At 38.7% G+C, this 23,865-nt stretch overlaps 2 protein-coding genes across 2 annotated transcripts; one reads left to right on the top strand and one right to left on the bottom strand.

The window, feature by feature from the left end:
- The first annotated feature begins 818 nt into the window (after positions 1 to 818).
- On the top strand, positions 819 to 19,926 carry LOC116288338 (uncharacterized). The gene is made up of 27 exons (XM_089040315.1): positions 819 to 945; positions 3,453 to 3,514; positions 3,709 to 3,745; positions 4,303 to 4,493; positions 4,700 to 5,407; positions 5,824 to 5,874; positions 6,262 to 6,352; positions 8,851 to 8,999; positions 9,311 to 9,484; positions 9,951 to 10,097; positions 11,199 to 11,359; positions 11,723 to 11,810; positions 12,452 to 12,505; positions 12,629 to 12,667; positions 12,767 to 12,838; positions 12,944 to 12,991; positions 13,485 to 13,570; positions 14,079 to 14,172; positions 14,302 to 14,346; positions 14,593 to 14,664; positions 15,003 to 15,089; positions 16,056 to 16,114; positions 16,485 to 16,578; positions 17,673 to 17,717; positions 17,795 to 17,866; positions 18,254 to 18,313; positions 19,277 to 19,926. The coding sequence occupies exons 1-27, from the start codon at positions 941 to 943 to the stop codon at positions 19,360 to 19,362; spliced, it is 2,877 nt and encodes a 958-aa protein (XP_088896441.1). The 5' UTR covers positions 819 to 940; the 3' UTR covers positions 19,363 to 19,926.
- LOC116288340 (double-headed protease inhibitor, submandibular gland-like) lies at positions 19,208 to 23,000 on the bottom strand (the record flags this gene model as incomplete). The annotated part of the gene is made up of 4 exons (XM_089040625.1): positions 19,208 to 19,870; positions 20,546 to 20,761; positions 21,464 to 21,679; positions 22,829 to 23,000. Coding segments are annotated over 4 exons (624 nt in total), but the record flags the coding sequence as incomplete, so codon positions are not given.
- Between the last annotated feature and the right edge of the window lie 865 nt (positions 23,001 to 23,865).

The raw sequence follows: 23,865 nt of genomic DNA, 5'->3' as shown, positions 1-23,865 counted from the left end.
CAATGTTCACACGTGCAACGCAAATGCAAGTAAATTAAGATACGCATGCGCAGTCGTGGGGGGCATGGGGTGAATTTTATAGTTTTAAATTTAATATTTTTTATGTCACGATATAATTTTTGCTGTTTTAAGACGCTAAACAGAAGAAGCGAGATTGACAAAACATTGTGGGTATAAATCAAATCCTGTAGAAGACCCAGAAGTAAAAAAATATTTTTAAAAAGTGTCTTTGTCCAAGACAAATAGTTTTGAAAGAGAGTGACAAGTGACAAGTGGGATATTCCATGGCGTCACGCGAAAACATAGCCTCATTCGCAAACGTTGTTTGGGTCGTCACGCAATGAAGCGTTAGCGAAGGCTAGCGAAAACATTGCACTGAAATATTTTATAAATTATTTCAAGAATTCACGAAAATGTTTACAGAAAGACTGAATTAACGAGTTGAATAATGATCGAATGAACCAATTCATTACGGGCGTTCACATTGTGATATTGGCCTTTATATTTTCTATGCGCTAGTCGAGACTGAATAATCATATGCATGAATCACCTGCTTTTAAATGCGTTCTGCTGTCTGCTTAGCAATTATTTAGCTAGCTCGTAAAAATAAATATATCTTGTTTCAAAGATGAATGTCAACTTCATTTTTATTATTTTTATTCTTTTGTGTGTGTGTGTGTGTGTGAATTATTTCAAAATGGATTGCTTTTCCTTATTTGATGGATGTATTTGTTTTTAAGACCATACCATATTATCTCTTGTTTTGATCTGATTATTGATGTAGCTGTTTGTGATTGGCTTTTACCTATTGGCATGTTACTTAATCCGGGAACACTCCTTTAGTGTCTCATTGCATTCGCGGAAGCTGTACGAATGGACTTAGTATTTGCAAAACCAAAGAGCAGTTTTGCAGGAATCCTTTCAAAATCAGAAATTCTGAATGAGGTAGGCCACTTCCTTTATTCGTGTCTTCTTTTTTCTTTTTTCTTCTAGATAAAAGATGAAAACATCCTTGATTTGAATACGAAACTAATTTAAAATTTATTTGACTGTCTGGCGAAAAATCGTTCACTCAGGCAATGCTTACCAAAAAGTGTCATTTTAAATCGCATTGAGTCCTTGAATGTCACAAAAATTGTCCCTGAAAAAAACCTTCCAAGGAAAGAATTAATTTCCACTTGCAAACTCAGAGTATTCAGTATTTTTGAATTTCAATTTGAAAGGTAGAGAAAATATTGCGACTCGTTTGCTTCGAAAACGTTTTTGGGTGTGCCTCAGATCGTGTGTCGAATTCAACTGGCTATTAGTGTTAGTATTTCCTTTATTATTGGTCACGAACCATAAATATTTTTATCAAGCATTCTTCATAATTGATATCTTTGATAATGAATCATGTCGTCCTTTGGGTTAACTGAAGCATGAAGTTTGACACATAGTTTAGATGTGTAAACATGCATTTAATTAAATGCGAGTCGTTAAAAGTGAAATTTGGCACAGTTTGCTTTGGTTATTGTCTTTGATATCTGATATATGTATAGTCTCCCCCACAGCCGCTTTCAGTGTCGTCACGCAACGCTTTCTCCCCTGAGTAGGGGAGAAAGCGTAGAAAGCGTTGCGTGACGACACTGAAAGCGGCTGTGGGGGAGACTAATATATGTGTGGTGCAAAAGCGACTGATGGCCTTTAAAGGGAAATTTTCAAAATGGCATCGAATGTGTTGAATATAAATTGTTTTGAAAAAGTCTCCTTTTTGCTGGGATACCTGTGGTATACCAGCTATAAAATGCCTTTGTTTTTTTGTTGTTTTTTTTTCTTTCTCCGCGACAAAATGGCAAAGTTGCGCAATAGTACCCATACGTGGATTTAAATGACGTATACTATTACCCAGAAGGCCTTTGCGGGTTTCTGCTATAGGTTTACCGTCTATGTGCTGACTAATTAGCATCTGCCTTGCTGTTAATCAATGTCAATATTGGAAGTGATTAGGAGGGAGCGGAGCTAGATTATCACGTGACACAATTAAAGTCTACGCATGCTCTATTTTGCTGACTGCTGTTATTTAAGACTGATTTGGATTAGAAATTCTAATTTCTTTGTAAAAAAGAAAATGTACAAGGATTTCCAAGAAATATTAATATAATGGCCCGTAGTTTATTTTTACGAACTACACATGCTTTGGTTCAACTACTGAAAGCAGTATTCTCTGTAACCGAAGATCAGTGCTAAGGAAGGAAAACAGCGCTTCAAAAACAAGCCAAGGATAAAGAATTATGCCTTCTTGATCTAAACAAACCGAGCGTATTTCATTCTACTTTCGTACTATTTTTGCAGATTCCTCAAGCTGATTGTCAAGTTATATGAAATGTTTTGGCTCCAAAGACTACTACGAATAAACTTAAAGTACAGAGAAGTTTATTCGGCCTTTTAATATTTTGTTTAATATGAAGTAATAAGAATCCCGGCGGGATAAGAATAATTTAAATAAACGAATATATTTCGCCTATCTTCTTGACCTTAAGTCATTCAACTTCTAGCTCGTTAAACTTTAAGAATATGTCCATTCGGATTTAGAAGTATATGTGAACATAAAAAACTTTAAAATTAAAGCAACTGTGAGGAAAATCTTTGATTTTTACCGTCTTAAGTAAAGAATTTCGATTCACAAATAACGAGTTAGAAAATTCCCGTGTGAGACACTCTTTGCAAAGCGCGTGACCCCAGGCACGACTTAATTACGTATGCTAAAAATAGGAATGGAATGGACATGACGGAACTGGAATTTGGACTGATTTTTATCCATACCTTTAATTTTTGGCATACACTTTTTATCCAAAATGATTTTCACTACTTTGAGCTCTTTGAAGCTTTAATTAAAAAATATTTTCACTTTATTATTGTTCGGATCCATGTCAAAACAACAGCATTTCTGCACAGACCCATATTTCATCTAGAAGTAATACCTAACTTCCTGTGAATAAATTTGTTGTTCTAGTGATCCTATGGTTTAAAACAAACAGTCTACACACACTCTACCTCTGGCAAAAAATGCCAGGTTAAGACCCCATCATCCCTCCACTCCCCACGACCCCGCACCCGTCCTAGCGTCTTTTTTACTGGGATAACTGTGGTTTACCAGATACTCCATGCATGTTGAAACCAGGTCCTCCAGGTCCTCCAGGTATCCCAGCTTACCCTGGAACCAGGGTCTAGTTTTTTGATAAAATTTGACGGCCAATAAATTATTGCTTGGTTGAGTGGCAACTATTCTGAATTAAATTCTAAATTATAATAAGAATCCAAAACTACTCAAAAGGTATTGCTTTCAATAGAATTTTTAGATCTATTAAGTAGATATATATGTCAATCGTTTTTTGATTTTTTCATTAGTCTTCATCATCATCATCACCATATCACCATCGATACGATTTACTTTTTTATTCTTTATTTTGCAGTAATTTCAAAATGAAATTGTCCACGTTATTGGTTGTCACTGCATTGGCCTTTCTTCAAAAAGGTAAGTATATAATATGCTTGCAAAACCTATCGTTTATGTTTTTTGTTTTTAACTTTTCCTTCAACATTAAAATAAATAATAATAAAAAAAAAAACACACCAGAATTCCATCTATGTCAGATTATTTCTACAATTGAATTTAATTTAAAGATACATCCATGTTTGAATACTTAAGCGTGTTGTCGTAATTTGCAGAAGTCTTTGGCGAAGAAGAAGGCAAAGCATCTTCAAGGTAAAACATGGGAGAATGCATTGTTGATTTGTATAACTTCGCATTTCTTTGACGTCAGATTTGCATTACTTTGTCACATTTGCTTTACTTTGTCAGATTTGCCTTGCCCTGCCCTGCCCTGCCCTGCCCTGCCCTGCCCTGCCCTGCCCTGCCCTGCCCTGCCCTGCCCTGCCCTGCCCTGCCCTGCCCTGCCCTGCCCTGCCCTGCCCTGCCCTGCCCTGCCCTGCCCTGCCCTGCCCTGCCCTGCCCTGCCCTGCCCTGCCCTGCCCTGCCCTGCCCTGCCCTGCCCTGCCCTGCCCTGCCCTGCCCTGCCCTGCCCTGCCCTGCCCTGCCCTGCCCTGCCCTGCCCTGCCCTGCCCTGCCCTGCCCTGCCCTGCCCTGCCCTGCCCTGCCCTGCCCTGCCCTGCCCTGCCCTGCCCTGCCCTGCCCTGCCCTGCCCTGCCCTGCCCTGCCCTGCCCTGCCCTGCCCTGCCCTGCCCTGCCCTGCCCTGCCTGCCTGCCCTGCCCTGCCCTGCCTTGCCTTGCCTTGCCTATTTTAACATGTTGAATTGTTTTAGATTACCACGAAGCTTGTCAATCAAGAAGAACATTAATATCTACAAGCTTGATCACTTTATTGAGCTGATAGAAAAGATAGAACGTCATCCCTTGATGAGCGGCAATAAACAGCTCAAAGTGATTGCAAATTACATTAGAAGTAGTTTTGGATACAAAAATCAAAAGTGGGACAAACTGCTGGGGAAGTCCGGTAAGTGAAAGAGAATGTAGTAGTCCAAAAGCGTCAGGTTTCGTTCAACCTTTTAACAGCTTCTTTATGGGCTGATCTAAGTCAAAGTAATCTAAGATCGAAACAACCTCTGGACTGACCATGAAAACCTACTGTGTTTGCATGTCCTATTCTAGCATATGCAAGACTTAGACAACGCTTTTTGAGTTTATTGATTATTTTTTCAGAGCCTCTTCCAGATGGTATTTTGACAACGGACGAGAAGAGAGTTCTTCGAGGTATGTTGGACCATGGCTTCTCTGGACGACAAGAACGCGGAGTCGTTAATACACCACACGGTGACGTAGCCATGGGTAGAGTTATCACTGGCATCTGTGCAGGAATGAACAGAAATAAAGACCTCATTTTACAAGAAATTTATGAACTATCATCAAAGCATATGGATAACTTGTACGCTGCTACCATTGCTGGGGATATCGCGCAGACTGGTCTCATGAACAAAAACGACCCATCAAAGCCTCTGTTTGGACCTGGTGGGACTTGGTCCCCTAATACTAAATGCCCTCAAGTCTTTACCTCGTTAACATCGATTCATTCTGCAGCAACAGATGCAGAAATCTTGGGAGGAATCGATGGATTTTTGTTGGGATTGAAAGTCGCAGAGTGGTGGTCTGCTGCTAACGTTCGTCTTGGGCAACTGTTCAGGATGTACTATTATAAAGATGGAGTGGAATTTGATACAAACTATGCAGCGTGTAGGAGATTCAAAACGTTTCAAGAGATGGCGGGAAAGAAGGAGCTCATTGATCAAACAATGCTATCCATGTACGCTGTGAAGAAGGTTTGGCACGAGGGAGTCAATTTCTCTCGAGTACAAACGAGTGCTATTCCCAAACTAGCCCATACAACAACTGAACATTACTTCACTTACTTAAGTAAGAAATTAGAGACCCCTTATATTAAATCCTACCCGGCCTTAGAGTCTAAACAATGAAAAAAATCAACACCAAAAACGATTTCACTCCTCAAGAAAGAAATTATCATTGCTTAGAACTACGGATTGCGAATTAGTACAAGGGGTGTTATAGGTCTTTTTTTTTTTTTTTTTTTTTTTTTTTCCCTTTCCTTAGGTCTTTTTTATTATGAACGTGTTTGCACATCCCTTCATGCATGGGATGATGGAGTTTTTGTTGTTGTTTGTTTATCGATTTCCTTGTCTGTCGGTACGTCCGTATTTGGTCGGTCGATCGGTCGGTCGGTACGTCCGTATTTGGTCGGTAGAAAAGTTGTGTATGATTTAGTATCGTATCTTGTTTTCCTTTTAATTTTGTGCTGTTTTTTTTTTTAATAGAAAATCTGAAGAGTGGCAGAGCAGCTTGTCCCAAGATTGATAAAGACGAAGGTAAAGTTATGAATATGGTGCTTGTCATATGCCTTGCCATTTAAATTGCTTGCCATAAGAATGCTTATCGTATGATTAATGGGAAACGAATAGCACCGACTTACAGCACGCAGTACACGGTACGACATGCCGTAACATCGAAGTTCCTTCCCATAAGAACAGTTATCGTATTGATGGAGAGCATTCGGTACTGACTTACAGCACGTACGCGGTACGACATGCCGTAACATTGAAATGGCTTCTAATAAGAATGGTTATCGTATGAGTGGGAACAATAAAGTACATACAGTTGTGGCAAGATTTTAGCGATCTTTTGTGTGATTGGACCCGGAATACGTCACAACTTAAAAGCTCAATAATTAACATATTCATGTCACTTATATTTAGATTGTGAATTACCGGCAAATCTGGTTTTTGTGATGGATGAATCTGGAAGTATTGGGTCAATTAACTATGAGGTCGAAAAGGATTTTGTCAAGTAAGTGTGCATTCATTAATATATGCGTTTAAATGATCTGGAGAAACACGAGCGCAAATGTTTGAGTTTAGTCCAGAAGAGGACGATGGAAAGACCAGAATAGGTGACTTGATTGATTTGATATAACTGGGGAATTGCTTAGATATACAATGTATCCGCATATAAACTAGTCTCCCTCGCATCCGTTTTTAGTGTCGGTCGTCATATAAACTTATTTCAATAAAGTTAGTCACCTGAAAAGCTACAAACCCGAGACCGACAAGGATTATGGGTAGATACATTTTACATGTTTCAACCGCTTGATAACTGTTGATGGACTTGAGATCTTCTACCAGTTACAAGTTCACCTCCTCTGAGTATCCTCAACTGCTGCTGTTTGTGTCAAAAGCTTTACTTGTTGGATATAAAACAGAAGTGGATTCAGTTAATTCAACTATTCACGGACTGTATTATATGATTTAGATTGAATTCTATTGAAAAAAAACCACCGTACTTTTTGAGTTGAATGTATGCTATTGGATGTATTTTACAAGAGAAAATGCATGACATAACCGGGGTCAAGCTAGAAAATCGTCTCTCCTTGAAATAAAACAGAACTTGTTTGGCTATACAATATATTGCCTCTTATGGCTTTTTAAGACTCGTAAGCCTCGAAAACACATTGTAGTTAGCGAAAGGACAGAAGATTTACAGGGTCATGAGGATGCTGTGTCACGCTTTACTTGTTCTATATAACTTTACTTGTAAGCACGCACAATCTTTTTGCTTTAGAAAGAGAGGAAAGAGAGGAAAGTGACCGAAAAGAGCAAATATTCCAAATGTATGGGCAAATTTTTCCAATGAATAATAATGATAATGATAACAATAATAATAATAATAATAATAATAATAATAATAATGTCAACTCAATGTGGACATAACGTATAATGCCGAAAGCAAGAAATCTTAACATCCAACGACACAGTTATAGAAGTGAATAATTGTCAACCTAAAAGTATCAAATCCATCTTAAAGAACGAATTAGTGAGAAAGTACGAACTCGAAGTTGAACAGCAACCCTGGGTTGGACAATTCATGGCTAAACAGTGGAAAAACAAAGACCTGCACAAAGAATGGTGTGACATCTCAAAAGTCTGGAAAGGCGTTCCAACTGTTTTTTACAGTATTCACACAAGTATTATTCAACAACTATTGCCAACTAAAGTCTATAACGTAAAGAAACTGAAAGGTGAAGAAGAAGATCTGAAATGTCGGCTTTGCCAATCTGGAGATGAGAGTGTAGAAAATATTCTTGCCTTTCATCGGAATTAACTCTGCTTTCATCGATCTATATTTATTGGGTCCTTCCTGAAACTCGCATTCACATACATACATCTATTTCTTAATCAGATTAAACGAAGATTCATTATCTCTCGTGTCGTTATTATTCCATAAGATAGAAATTCTCGAAAGTATGCTGTGTTGATGAGTCGATGTGTCGTGTATCGATGTGCGGTTCACTATAAATACAATCAAAGAGATTCTTAGAATCAACCTGTATGATCTAATACAAACTATAATAGACTTACCGAATGTGTCCCTATCGAATCCAAAAGAAAAACTCAATAACAATCTCCAATATTCCTCTTAATAACTAAATTTCATAACTGAAGTTCACGTGCTGTGTTAACTATCTTAGTTCTATCGCAATAGTACACAGTGTCTCTCGGACAACTCTTCTGGGCCTGGTGACCTGTCGCGTACAGAGAGTATTGCACACATCATGTGTAAATGCTCGGCCATAGCCCAATCGCTCTATACATCAAGACATGATCACATGCTTAGACCTGTGTATCACGCGATACTTAGGATGTTTGAACTTTCTGATGATAAAGTCAACGTAACACCTTGGCACAAAGAACTACCCCCAAAGAGCTCTGTCGAAAATGATGAAGCAAAAGTACTGTGGAATATCCCTATCTACCAAGACAGCCCTCCAAAAGGCGGTGCAAATAAACCAGACATCCTTGTAAGAAGTAAGAAAGACAAGCAATGGATTATATTTGAAGGAACAGTCTGTAATGTAGGAGAGATACTTGATAGGGATAAAAAGAAAACTGTTAAATATACTGACTTAAGATCTAGTCTTAAAAGAATGTACCCTGGATATAAAGTAACGCAAGTCAACATATTATTTGATTTTCTATCTGGGTATCACACGGATTTGATTAGTAAACTGGCTGACGTAGGCCTCACTGTAGGTCTAAAATTGTAAGAAAGTGTCAGAAATGGGTCATTTCACAGAACTGTGAGATTGTGAAACGTCTGTACAATTGTTAAATTTGTATACATCTTTGTAAAACCAGTCATGCAGATGTTTGCTTAGACTATTCATGCCCACAATATTCTGTATTCATGAAGCAAAAATGTCTGAAGTTGAAACAAACATACAATAATGATAGATGATGATGATGATGATGATAATAATAATGATTTGTGTATCATGTATATTTACCTAGGAATATCACTGATGTGTTGGAAATTTCAACGTATCAAATTCGAGTGGCTGTTATCAAATTTGCTACATCTGTTCAATATTCTTTGAAACTGAATGAATACGCATCGAAGTCAAGACTCAAGTGTGCTGTGGATGGACTTGCTTATTCTGGTAAATGTCTATTACTTCCATCCCTCCCTCCCTCCCTCCGTCCCTTCCTTCCTCTCTCCCTCCCTCCCTCCCTCCCTACGTCCCTCCCTCCCTCTGTCCCTCCTTCCCTCCTTCCCTCCATCCATCCCTCCATCCATCCATCCATCCATCCCTCCCTCCCTCCCTCCCTCCCTCCCTCCATCCCTCCCTCCCTCCCTCCCTCCCTCCCTCCGTCCCTTCCTTCCTCTCTCCCTCCCTCCCTCCCTCCATCCATCCATCCTTCCATCTATGAATACTCATAAAAGATTATATCTAATGTCTTATTAAAAAAGGTGGCTCGACCTACACAGCCAAAGCCATCCAAACCGTCCGCGATATCCTACAAAAGGCTCAATCTGATCCAAGGCACAAAAAAGAACCACAGATTATCGTACTTTTGACGGATGGCAAATCCAATGGCCCGGTATTAAAACCTGTGGTGAAAAGCTTCAAGGATAACATTACAGGTAATCTTTATAGTCATCTCGTTATAATGAGATTGTACGCGCTGATTGATCAAGGACTGGGCAATAACACGCGCGCATATTGTATGCAGTTATAAAACGCCAGCGAAACATATAGTGTTACGAACCAAAAGAATTGAAGTCACAACTATTAGAGTTAAAGCCAAAACTATGTATCTTAACTATATCTATATCTTAATAATCCTTTATAATCTTTATCTATATCTTTTATTCACTCTGTAGTAACCTTTCGTAGAATACCATGGGATATTCCAACGGGTTTAGAACATATAAACAGTTCACCCGGTACCTCTCTCTTGGGCGAGTGCTTACAATAGCGAAGACTCAAGAAGATTAGGAAACGCACTACGTGCAAACAGCTGAACTAGCAGAGACGCTTAATATACTCAAAATACTCAAGGCTCAAAAAGTCGCAATTATTTTACTGAATCGTTTTTACTTTCTTTAGATCTTACGATAATATCCGTAGGAATTGGTAATTACGACAAATCAGAACTCGACATGATCGCCACAAGCCCAAATCACGTGCTCACTGTGACTGATTTGAGTAAACTGGTGACGCTTGTCAAATCTCTGCTCACCCGGACATGTAAAGGTGAGTTTATCATGTGATAAATGAATAACAAATTACGTACTGTTTAATAAACGAGCAGGACTGTTTTATCGGGTATAAAACACGAGGCGTAGCCGAGTGGTTTTAGACCCGATAAAACACGATCTGCGAGTTTATTGAACGGCTTAGAAAACTCATGATGTATGTTCTCATACTGTACCGAATTCTTTACGAAATGAACCAAGTTTGATAGAGAAAATCCAAGTTAAAGTTTATGCAAATGAAGACGAATCTATATCAGATATAAAACCTCCTTCATGGTCATGATTTCTATTTTGTTTCCTTCATGAATTATTAATGAGTTTTCTAAAACTATATACAAAACAAATTAAACAAAACAGTCACAATCGCTGGACCCCTCATATGGACCCCTCATATGGACCCCCATATGGACCCCCTTATGGACCCCCTTATGGACCCTTGTATTTCGATTAGCACCACAATATAATCGTTTCTATATGATTATGTAGCATATATTATCATATTATCTGGGTATGTTCCTTTTTTGAGCAAAAATTACAAACAGGATACAGCTTTATTGTTTCGTTCATTGATAATATGATAATATATGCTACATAATCATATAGAAACGATTATATTGTGGTGCTAATCGAAATACAAGGGTCCATAAGGGGGTCCATAAAGGGGTCCATATGGGGGTCCATATGAGGGGTCCATAAGGGGATCCATATGGGGGTCCATAAGGGGGTCCATAAGGGGGTCCATAAGGGGGTCCATAAGGGGGTCCATAAGGGGGTCCATAAGGGGGTCCATAAGGGGGTCCATATGGGGGTCCATAAGGGGGTCCATAAGGGGGTCCATATGGGGGTCCATATGAGGGGTCCATATGAGGGGTCCATATGAGGGGTCCATATGAGGGGTCCAGCGATTGAACCCTCCCGGGCCAGAGGAGGGAATAAACCCAAAGTATCTGGATAACCTCCCCCCTCCCCTCACTCCCCCAATCAAGAGGAAGACCTTACAAACTTTTTTCACATACAATGCGGAATCCAGCAATCATCCTATCCAGACATGCACTACACGGCTACCATGAATTAACTTTTTCGAATCACGTTCACACAGCTTCTGTGAATCTGAAGCCATTAACAAAAGGACAATCAAAGAAAGGAGAGGAGGGAGGAAAGACAGAGGCTAAGGTCACTGGATATGTGTCTCCTGGGAAAGCACGTTACTTTACTTTGCCAAAAGAGATACTTTTCAAAACACAAAATATATCCATAGAGGTAAGAATATATAAAAAACGATCAACGTTTACATACGATACATAGAAATAACAACAACAACAACAAAACAAAAACAAAAACAAAAACAAAAATTAGAATTGGAATATATAGATTAGCTGAAGGATCTCATAAATTTTATGAGACCAGCCTACAATGTCAGACAAACACTGCCCGTCATGTTCTATCAACAAAAGAGTATTCTATTTCTTGAAATCAATCAGCTGTATAAATCTTATTCCATCCTAAAATGCATGACAAACCGGGCCCATATGGTGAATCATTTATCCAAATTTTGCCATTCGGCTGATACAAATACCACGTGACCGGAAATGACGTTTCCCCCTCCATGTAATCTAATCCCAGGTAAAGCCAAAGTATGGATCAGTATATTTGTACCTCTCACGGACCAACCAATCCCCAGGACCTGATGACTATGACTTCAAGGTCGAAGGTACTGTCTTAACTGCGCTCAACACTCCATTCTTATACTCTCTTTCATTTAATAGACCCCTGGCATTAATTTTCTAGAAGAATTGTTCTGGGGGACAAAACAATAGGCTATTTTTTTCTTATGCAAAAAAAAACAAAAAAAACAAAAAAAAAAATGCTTTGTTTTGTCCCACAGAGCAATTCCTCTCGGGTTTAAGTGCAAGGGGTCTATAAGGTCTATACACCCCTTGCAGTACGTTGGAATGCAGCTCAATCTGGGGGACAAAAACAATAGGTTCCAATTCTCAAAGATTGGAATTCTTATTTTGTTTTGTCTCCTAGATGGAGCCGCTTTTAACGTCAAATGCAAGGGGTCTATAGACCTTTCCCAAAGTCCAAAAACACTAATAGCTTCAAGTCGATGTTGGACATGATGTGTTATGTTAACTGTTCTTCTCACAATCGCATAATGGCAGTCATGACAGGAGGCAGGAACAATTGAATCTGGTCTAATCTGATTTACATGAGAAAGAATTATATTTTCCAAGTAGACAAGAAAGACGTTGTTGTGCCTCCTGTCATAGCTGCTATCACGTGATGGTGCAAAGCCTTTGTAGGTGAACGTTTTGTTTACAACCATTTGCCATAATTTTCATATTCCAGTTTCTGATGCTGATGCATCAATTTCCAGGAAGAAGAGAAGCACCATTATCCAAGGTAGTCGCATTCCTTGCTATACTTTGCTATGCATACCGATAATTATGGATTTCTCTTTTTCTCACCTCCTAAATGCAAAATATATTCATTTTGTATTCACCAAATTTATGCTTTCGTTGCCAGGAAACTCGAGGACTCTACAATTCTACAACCTTTGTAAAGGTGAACAAATTTTATCAGAACTTTATTTCTGTACTTCTAAAAGTTGTATCTATCGATCTGCTGAACTGAAAAATAAGTTGCATTTTTCTCTTTCGATAGGATATAATGAAACAAATTGTCCTCCTTTGTATTTTGCTGTTGTTGGGAAAAATTCTTCAAAGTCTTGTTCAGGTAGGCAGGACTTTCACTCTGCTCTGCACTCCTCTCGTCTCCTTTCGTCTCCTAATTTCCTCTCATCTCCTCTGAATTCTCTCAAAAATTGCTTTTATTTTGCAGACCTTGATTGTTCCCTCCCGTCTCAGATAAAATTCGAATTAAAAACAGGTGAATAGAACAAGATTATCATTATTATCATCATCATCATCACCATCATCATCATCATCCATCTTCATCCTCCTCCTACTCCTCATTAGCACCATCATTATCATTATCATGCACCATCATCATCATCATCATCACCATCCTCCTCCTCCTCCTCCTCATCATCATCACCATCATCATCAACACCATCGTTATCATCATTATCATCATCACTATCATCATCATCATCAACACCATCATTATCATCATTATCATCGTCATGCATCATCATCATTATTATCATTATTATCATCATTTATCATCATCATCACTATCATCACCATCCTCCTCCTCCTCATCATCATCATCACCAACATCATCATCAACACCATCGTTATCATCATTATCATCATCATCATTCATAATCATCATCATCATCGTTTTGTTTATTATTATTGTAATTTCTAAAAAAGCTAATAACGTAAAATGCTATATAATTTTACTCTTCCAAATTTAGTACAAATTATTCCCAAAAAAGAAAACCTGTGCTACTTCGAGTTAGAAGCGACTAAGATGTACAAAGCAAAGGACGTCTCTGTAACGGTACGAAACTTTTAAAACTTTTACTATTTTTATGATATTAATATATCACTATGAAAATTAGACTTTGCTGATATAGGATCTCTACAGCTGGAAAACTAATTGACGTTTAGTTTACCTTGTGGAGATCAGTAGTCTCCCCCACAGCCGCTTTCAGTGTCGTCACGCAAGGGGAGAAAGCGTTGCGTGACGACACTGAAAGCGGCTGTGGGGGAAACTAGGAGATCAGCAGATCAGCAGATTATATGACTTTCAATTTGTAAACCATATTGAAGATTTGAAACTCAAAATGATTCCCTGTTTCTAACTAAAGTGTTCTTCCATTGGCCATTCCCTTGAATATTATTTCTTTGTATAACGCTTGTACATAAAGACACATGAATATGAATATAAGTTAGACAAAAAATATTAAGGAATGACACGTGGTATGAAATGGGAAAACATTACACCCACGAGGAATATCTCTCTTAAATTTTGTTATTATTTGACTCGTTATTTATACTCGTTATAGGTTTCTGCATTAAATGACACAATATCTTACTACATCTCTCGTGTGCCTGAAAATCCAAATTCGTTCAACAACAGTTACAAAATCAAACAAATAGGTGAGAAAACATGAACACATTATCAGAATGTGACGTTGGGACGTATTCCTTGCCCTAATTTCTGCGCCCATTCTCCCCAAATGTAGGGCGATCTTTCCCTAACTGTAAAATTTTCTTTTGTCGTTCAAGTTGCTGGGCAAATGAAGAAAATTACAATTAACTCTCCATGCAAAGGTAATATTTTACATTTTTATGCTAAATAATAAACGAGTTGCTGCATGCAGTTTGCCGATTTGGACTTTTATATAAAGATATTCCCTTTTTTGCTTAATACATTTGAAAACTTTGCCTTTCCTTGGCATAGAATAGGAACGGCTCTCTTCTTGTCACAAAATTCTCAATTTGAAAGATTTGAAATAGAACAATTCATTTAATATTTTTATAGTCATTACAAGATCTTGATTGTCTTTTTTTCCCTAGGGTACAATGAAGCAACATGTCCATCATTGTATTTTTTCTTTCGTGGGTCACAGCTGATGTGTCATTGTACAGGTGATTGTTTATGATGAAACCAAATAATAATAATAATAATAATAATAATAATGATAATAATAATAATAATAATAATAATAATAATAATAATAATCTAGGCCTTCAAAATGGATTCGTACGTCAATTAAATTCGAAACAACACGATCTCAACACTAACATTGTCGTGTTTTTGACGAGAATAATAGAAATCCCCTATTCTTGGATCCCCTATCGCCTTTACCTCTGACACCATCTTTTACAATAGCTATAGACATAGCTAAATAAAGAAATAGGTTGTCAAGTTGGTTTAAGATGTTGGAGGAGTATGTACTAAATTGCTCTGCAATATCTTGTTGTAGGTCGCAACTGTACTCTTCCAAGTCAAGTCGATATTAAAGTGAATTTTGAAGACGAAGTTAAGGTGGTAGTCAAGGAGAAGCCAACCGGTAATGGTCTGTGACAAGCATTTTCCCCTGCGTTCTGATTCCACAAGCCTGCCTTGAAAGCATTTTTGCAGCATCGTCTAAAAACATGCAATAAATGTCATTAAGTGTGTAGGCTTCAACGACGCACTCGTGTTGTTACAAGTTGTTGATTATATACGTTAGAATTTCTATGCATGCATTCAATCATAGTTGTAAAAAGGTTAAAAAAGTTGCTTCAGAATCTTGCGGTGTTTCCGAACCACAAGCCAACTAAATCGTACCTTCTGCCGACTTGATGAAGTAGGTTTTGGTGGACGTCAATCAAGGCGTGTCCATGACATTCCATAGTCACGTGACCTTTAAAATTTTGTGTTATCTCACAATGTCATGGAAACACTTTGATTAAAAAAATAAATCACTTTTATTGAAGTGTCTAGTGATTCTAGCGCTTTCGCACTAATTGGGGACACTTTTCACTCACACGCACTACCACTACATTCAATATTCTATGCACACAACGCTCAACTCACATGTTGATTTTTATGGAGGGAGGAAACCGGAGAACCCGGAGAAGACCCTCGTAGCATAGGAGAGAACAACACATCAAACAAACTCAATTCACATGTGGCGACCGCAGGGCTCGAACCAGCGACCCGACCCGTTGGACTCACAGCGGTGAAAGACGACGCGTTAGCCGCGAACGCCACCCATGCTACCCACATTGACGTCCACTAAAGCTTTATCTTATCGCGACAGAAAAGTGTACGATTTCACGCGTGGGATGGCAAAGCGCTGTTATAGACCCCTTGCAGCATTTTGGAATGCAGATCAATTTGGCTGGGGACAAAACAATAGGTTCCAATTCTAAGGAGATTGGAATTATTTTGTTTTGTCCCCCCAGATCGAGCTGCTTTGACGTCAAATGCAAGAGGTCTGCAGGATCGAACGTAACTGTCTTTGATTTCTATTTGTTCATTCCTATTGCAGTTTGCTATCATCAGTTGAATGCCCAACAGCTATACGGCCACAGGATGGTAAAAATAAAGGTTTGTAGTTTATCTATCAGTTTATCGGAGAACCTAGAGAAAAACCCTTTCAATAGAGAGACCTAAAAATCTCGACTTACCAGAGTTTAGAATAGTTTGAAGTTGGTAAGGGTCCCCCATCGATTCGGCTGTTTTTCTCCAGGTTCTCTGGTTTTTCCTCCTCGAAATCTTACCTAATCAATGAGCCCAAAGGTTGTTTCGGGGTTCAATCTGTGAGTTAGCCTTGCCCTGACTTAGATCAGCCCAGAGGTTGTTTCAGGGTTCAATCTGTGAGTTAGCCATGCCCTGACTTAGATCAAACCAGAGGCGACCCGATTTCAATTTCTTCCGACGCTCATGTAAACAAAGCATTTCTATTTACACTCCCTAGGTCTCACCTGTTAAAGATACCATTACACTTTATACATCAAGAGTGAACAAATATCCCGATGAATCAAACTACACGCAGAAAATAGATGGCGCTGGTAAGTAACGCTAAAGCCGTTTACATAATACACTGTACAAATGGCTAGACCTTCTCGTGGCTCGGATGATCACGTCAAATAGTGGTCCTGTCTCTCCACACCTATTCACCCAACAACGAAGGGACTTTCCTCGTCTTTCAAAATTGCTTGACAAATGGACTTTACAAAATTTTATAAGTTTATACAAATAATTCATAATTTTATTGGGTAAGCAAAATAACCGGAGACCATACTCCCAGACCTTGAATGCTGAAGCGTCGTATGGCAGCGCGAAGCATTTACGGCTATGCCAGAGATTTCGACCCCGACACCGCTATCCCGGGAGGAATTACAGCCTGATCAGGAAGCTCGGCCGAAGCCTAAGGGAGAGGTTAGTCGGCCCCTAGATCGTAGATGATTAACCCCTTGCTATGACCAGAAGAAACGAAACAAAACAGCTCACTGACCAAATATCACAAGTGTGGTCAAAAAATAAAAATCCCTTGAACTTATAAATATTATTCAAAAAAAAAAAGTCTTCGTTGCGTTGCAACAAAATGAAAAGTTGCTTTTCAAACTTGTCTGACAAACGATCGACTTTAAACGAACTTTGTGTCAGTTATTAAGACGTAAGGCTAATACTCTTTTATATTGAATTTATTTAGTCAGTAAATGTTTTGTCTAACAGAGGTGTAGGGTCCAAACGGAAATGATTAAAAAAAACAAAAAAACAAAAAAACAAAAAAACAAAAAAACAAAAAAACAAAAAAACAAAAAAACAAAAAAACAAAAAAACAAAAAAACAAAAAAACAAAAAAAACAAAAAAACAAAAAAACAAAAAAAAAACAAACAAAAAAACAAAAAAAACAAAAAACAAAAAAAAAAAAAAACAAACAAAAAAAAACAAAAAAACGAAAACAAAAACAAACAAAAAAACAAAAAAAACACGAGGATTTGTTTTCTCATTAAAACGCTCGCTTGAACACGGTCTTGGGAAAACTGGCTAAGACGTACGCATGCGCAAACGATTTTCGCTCGTCTTGCTGTTGTTTATGTTTTTCATGTTGGGAAATTAAGATTTATGTTTTGATCGGTAATATGAATTCTTTTTTAGCCCTCGGACAAACGAAATCTTTCAACATTACTCATCCTTGTAAAGGTTAGTATACTTTTTCCATTATGCTTGGTTGAAATATAGTGTTGCACTGTAATGTTCTTATTGACATTTCGTTGCAGGATTTGACAGAAGCACATGTCTGCCTCTTTATCTTACGTTCACTGGAAATCGGCTCTTGTGTAACAGCACAGGTTAGGGACCAATAAGCTTTTATCAAGTAGTTCCTAGAGTCTCCAATACTCACAGGACTGAAAAATAATTATAACATAGCAACGATATAACGTGCGCTCTGATTGGTTAATTAGTGTGCGCGCGTATGTATCCAGAAACGGATGGTGCAATCACGCTGACGTGATTGAGGTATGCGCGCTGTTTAATCAAGATTTCGTTAGAAGAGTATTCGAATCTTTTGGTCAAGACATTTTCTTTTACTGTTTTGCTATGTTATAAAGGCAATGGTCAATGGTTAGTTTTGCGTATAAAAATAGCCGATTCGTAAAACTACGGGCAAATTTATTGACTTTGGTAATAAATGAATAAACTGAATATAACTAATGAACATTAATGCTTTTTCGTAGGTGAAGTTGGAAAACAAAATTGCACTCTTCCTGAAGAAGTGTCAATCATCTTTACGAAGGGTAAAATTATTTTCTGATCTTTTTCGTCAAGTCTAGCTTGCTTTGGTTGCTTGATTACTTGCATCCTTGCATCCCTGCTTCCCATTTTCCTTCTTTCCTTTCCTTCCCTCCTTCCTTCCTTCCCTCCTTCCCTCCTTCCCCCTTTCCTTCCTTCCTTCCTTCCTTCCTTCCCTCCTTCCCCCCTTCCTTCCTTCCCCCCTTCCCTCCATCTTTCCTTCCCTCCTTTCCTCCTTGCCTCCTTGCCTCCTTGCCTCCTTGCCTCCTTGCCTCCTTGCCTCCTTGCCTCCTTGCCTCCTTGCCTCCTTGCCTCCTTGCCTCCTTGCCTCCTTGCCTCCTTGCCTCCTTGCCTCCTTGCCTCCTTGCCTCCTTGCCTGCTCTTGCCTCCTGCCTCCTGCCTCCTGCCTCTTGCCTCTTGGCTCCTTGCACTCCTGCATCCTTGCATCCTTGCTCCTTGCCTCCTTGCTACTTGCCTCTTGCCTCCTTGCCTCCTTGCCTCCTGCCTCTTGATCCCTCCTTGCCTATTGAATTACCTCCGCCAATACCTTTTCCTTCCATTCTTTCCTTTCCTCCTATACCTCCGTCCTTCCTACTTCCTCTGTCCCTCTTACTTTTCCTTTCCTCTCCTTCCTAGTTTTCCTCTTGCCTCTTTTCCTTGCTCCTTCCCTATCTCTTGCCTCTTGCCTCCTTGACTAATCCCTCCTCCCTCCTTAATTCCTCCTTCTCTTTCGTCTTTTCTCTTATTCCATCCTTGTCCTGTCCTTCCCCCTCCTTCCTCTCTTCCTGTCCCTCCCTCCTTCCCCCTCCTTCCCCCTTCTCTCCCTTCCATTCTTTCCTTTTTTTCATTACGTAGTTTATTTTTATCATTGCGGCTTTGGAGTACTTAAACCAACTTAATTAACACAATACATATTTTGCTTTTATTTTTAACAAACTTGAACAAAATATCATCTTTCTTACTTGCAGCTGCTCCGCCAAGCTCAGCTATAAAAGTTCACACTTCAATGTGTTTGATCATTATCGCTTTTGTCTTCTCGCTTCTTTTCAAGTAAAAACTGAGGGCCAAAATTTCAGAAGTTGTTGAACTTTATGATAAAAATCAGTAGACGTTACTTGCTACTTCGCTTTTATGCTGAACGTGTAAGATAATCATCGAAATGTCAACGAATTATGCCAGGTTTCGATGCTCACTGTGGCGTCCCACAGGTTACCTCTTGGTCCCTTCACTTCTCAATATATTCAAAAATGCTATGAAAGTTATTGCTATTATACTTGATTAATGTATTTTGGAAAAGAGCTAGAGGGGGTGGTAGATGATAGATTGGTTATCTAGTTGGCTAATACAGTAAAATCTAAAGACTCCAAAAAGCTGTGAAACTTAATGAGCATTGCTACGTTGAAGATCTAAAAATCTAAAAATACATTTGTTCTTTATTTATCCAACATGGTGGCTATAGCGCTTCAAATGTTACTTAACACCAATAAGACAAAAGAATGTAAAATTAGGTCGCGTCAAGATTCTTCAATTTTATTGCATCGATTATGGCTGATTAATTGCACCTGTAAAATGAGACAACAAAACGTTAATAATAACGAATTAAATAAAATTATCAATTGTAGTGTCCAGATTACTTCCGGTTAGTCACGCCACTTATCACGTGACAACCACATGTAACTTTAGGTACGGAGTTAGGCCCCGTCCACACGTATCCGGAAATTTTTGTATCCGCAAATTATTTTTTGCGGATACGAAAATGTTTGCGTCCACACGCAGCGTATTCGAATCGTTTTCACCGTCCACACGTATCCGTTTTCGCAAAATAGGAGGATACGGACACAAAAATTTGCGGACACGTGTGGACTCAACCCGTATCCGTAAAAATAATTTGCGGACACGAAGATTTGCGGATACGTGTGGACGGGGCCTTAGAAATAAAGAAACATGGATTTAACCCATCATCATAAGCTTCCACCTTATTGAGCGTATTTAACGCACACAACATCAATGCTGATTGTAGTTTGATTTTTAATTTGGACGAAGTTCAGTTTTAGAGACTTTTTTAGTCTCCTCCACTTAGTCATTCATTAATCAGTTCAATTAGTTCTCTTATTTAGTCATTGATTCGTTTATTTATTCATTCATTCATGGTGCTCATCAGTGTTTGACCACCAATTAGAACAGATAAAAATTCACATTCAAATTAATCAGCTGATTGAAACTCAGCAATTACATACCGCATTTAGAGAAGTCAGTTTCTGTGATGGGCCTGTTCTGGTTGCAGGCAGCTACTCTCAGCATGCACGGGTTACTGTAAGTCTTGCCATCTGATCCACACACAGGTCTATATTCCATCGTGCAGAATCTGGGACAAACACACGATGGAACGCCAGTGATATTACTGCAGATGGAGTAGGGTGGCAAGGTACATGAAAAGCCAATTCGACACTTATCTGTAATAAATAAATAGAGGATATTACATGGGCGCGCGGAGATACGAAATTTATCTTCGAGTGTTGAAAAGATCTCTCACAAGTGAGCGCAGCGAACGAGTGAGAGATTTTCAACACGAGAAGATAAATTTCGTATCTCCAAGCGCCCATGTAATATTCTGTTTATTATATAATTATCAATGAAGTATGTTTTGGCTTTTTCAGGCAATTCTTTCCGTGTATTTTTGAATAGCCATCTCAATGGTGTTATTTTCACACGTGAAAATAACATGTTATTTTCACGTGTGAAGATATCAATTTTTCGAAATAGAGAAAAACAGATATTTCATTGGTAATTATATAATAAGATTGTATATTAGTCAGGTTTAGAATTTAATCGAGAAAATAAATATTAGAGAGTTTTAGATTGACTTTTTTTTCTCCCCCAAACGGCAAACGTGACCACTTTTTCATAGTTTTCCTTTATTTTACTTCACCTTTTACAAACCCTCTCACCAAGCGCAAATACTCTTTTGTTTTTCTACTACTTGGACTTTTTTGCGATTCTTTTTCATTAATTTAAAATAATTTTTTACTGGTCAACTGACGTTTCACGTTTGCGTGAACGTAAATCTTAAACTCTCTATTGGGTAACTTTGATATAAGGTAGATAGCAGATGGTAAATCAGTTTTGCATGCTTCCTTCCGTCCTACATTGTTTACCGCATTTAGAGAAGTCAGTTTCTGTGATGGTCTTGTTCTGGTTGCAGGCAGCTACTCTCAGCATGCACGGGTTACTGTAAGTCTTGCCATCTGATCCACACACAGGTCTATATTCCATCGTGCAGAATCTGGGACAAACACACGATGGAATGCCAGTGATATTACTGCAGATGGAGTAGGGTGGCGAGGAACATGATGAACCAATTCGACACTTATCTGTAATAAAGGAGTTTGGACTATAATTTAAATCAATAAAATAAATATTGGTTAATAGTACGACGTTTGCTGCAATTGAGAACGACCCTATTGAATAGGTTCGAGTCCAGCATAAGTTCGACAAGCCAAGTCGGACATTGTAACTCTGGAGCGACTTTGGGGCAAACGCCGTTTTAAACACGAGCCGAACTAAATTCATAAATTATGCAAGGTAGTAAATCAGTCATGCAAGTCGCATGACTTACACCAAAGCCGTGAAAACAACCCACTCCCCCCACCTCCCAAACACTCATTCCCCCCCCCCCCCCCCCCCCCCCCTGGCGAGTATGCGCTATACAAAGATGAGTGATGAATTGGACCGAGGAGCTCTGGACACGAAAATCAATTCAAAACTGCTCAAACTGAACATGTCCGCGTTTAGAAAATCCTTGCCACGAGACGAGACTCTGAAGTCTTGTAGTTTTTGTTTTGACCAAACGAAATATGTTTGCCTGCTGTATATTCGAGAGCAACGAAGATGAGCAAGGCTGGACGGCGGGCAAAAGCGTTGCGTATTGTAAATGCTGCGAGAGAGACAAAAAAAATTAAAAACAGAAAATAAGTGCAGAGTGCAATGCTATTCTCCGTTTTCTGTTTTGTAGTACTGCATGAATTCCATAGAAATGCCTGTTTTAATTGTGGTCGAGCGCTATGTATTTCCCCCATTGCAAGAATACGCATTTAAATCCGGAAAAGACAAACAAATGTCCGTGCGTTCCCTCGTGCATTTTCATGTCCAATTAAGATTATTATAACAATGGGTGAGTGATTTAAGATCGATGTTTGCCGCCACGTAGGCCCTTAGTCTCCCTTCCACTGAACCTATGTCAAATAGGTTCGGTGCGACATTAGTCCGACGTTTGCCCTGTGCCTAAGTTGATTCTAAAAGGGGTTAAACAATTTAAATGATCTGAAATGGCGTGTCATTGTACACATGATATATTATTATTTTTACATAATTAAGTCTTCGAGAACGAGAACGTAGAACACAAAAAGCTCTTAGTTTTCCTTCTTTGAGCTTAAAAAGCCCACTTTCAGCTATTCAAACGCGTTTTTAATGCTAGTTTGGTACCCCAATTTTAAAATAACAGACTTAAAGGTTTTACTAACCTGTTTTTCGAGCGAAAACAACAGCTGCAAAGACACAGAAAATACGACACAAGTAATGAAAGCTGGGTTTTAAGGCATATGAATTTGGTTGCAATCGGCTTGCTGACGTCAAACATGTTTGATAGAAGTCTTCAGTCACCGCTAATTCTAGCTGTTGCTCGAGGTCACGTAAATAGGAAATTCAATCCTAGTTTTTTGATCATCTTACGTATTTAGAAAACGCGTGCTTGGGTTTTTACGAGAAAATAAAATAATAACCATGAATAATAATAAAGGGAAAATAGTACGACTGAAGAGAGGTAAGAAAGATGGAAAGACCCTTGGCAGTTTCAAACAGAGCATGCAGAAGAAAGAGAGAGAGAGAACCAATATTTTGGAAACAAATATGAAGAACCATTGTTGGACGTGTGTGACCTGTTCTGCGACTTAACCCCAACACATCACGTATACCTGCCGCAAGAGTTTCACGCTACTGCTCAAAGCGCATGCTCAAGAGGTCAAAAAGTGGGATCAAGGGCTATAACAATTGCTATATTTTAGTATATTTGATTTTAACTTTACGCTACTTGCTCTTGAATATTTAATGAAAATTTGTAAGAAAAATACAACTGAATATAGCAATTTTTAAAACCCACGCTTATGAATAATTTTATTCTACATTCCTATTCAATCGACAGGCCACTGGCTATTCAGAAAGAGCTACCGTCGTAAAACAATTGAGTACGATTTCATCCCTGCTGGCCATACGTCCTCAGTACCAAATCATTCAACGAAGCACTGAAGATATTTGGTAAGAGTAATGAAACTCTCTACATTATATCTGTAAGAGCTCTTGAAAAGGCATTTCAAATTTCTTTGTTTACTGAGTAAATATTGTCCAATTAAAGACATAAAGACAGACACTGGTCTCTAACTCGGGTTTCAAAACTCCTCCGGTCCCAAAGACTAATTATTTTTTATCTAATATTTTGTAAAAGTGGTACCAGGACGTCTGATACTAAAACAACCACCCCATTTTCATGTTATATTACATTTTA

This window comes from Actinia tenebrosa, unplaced genomic scaffold (assembly GCF_029948245.1).
Source record: "Actinia tenebrosa isolate PJP-AT-01 unplaced genomic scaffold, QUT_ActTen_1.0 PGA_scaffold7__59_contigs__length_16204524, whole genome shotgun sequence".
NCBI lineage: Eukaryota > Metazoa > Cnidaria > Anthozoa > Actiniaria > Actiniidae > Actinia > Actinia tenebrosa.
This window is presented reverse-complemented; position numbering and strand designations above follow the sequence as displayed.

Excerpts from the sequence above, each read along its gene's own strand:
- LOC116288338 (XM_089040315.1), top strand. Across the intron at positions 4,494-4,699 it reads CAAACTGCTGGGGAAGTCCG|AGCCTCTTCCAGATGGTATT; the intron begins GTAAGTGAAAGA and ends TTATTTTTTCAG. Across the intron at positions 9,485-9,950 it reads CTTCAAGGATAACATTACAG|ATCTTACGATAATATCCGTA; the intron begins GTAATCTTTATA and ends TACTTTCTTTAG.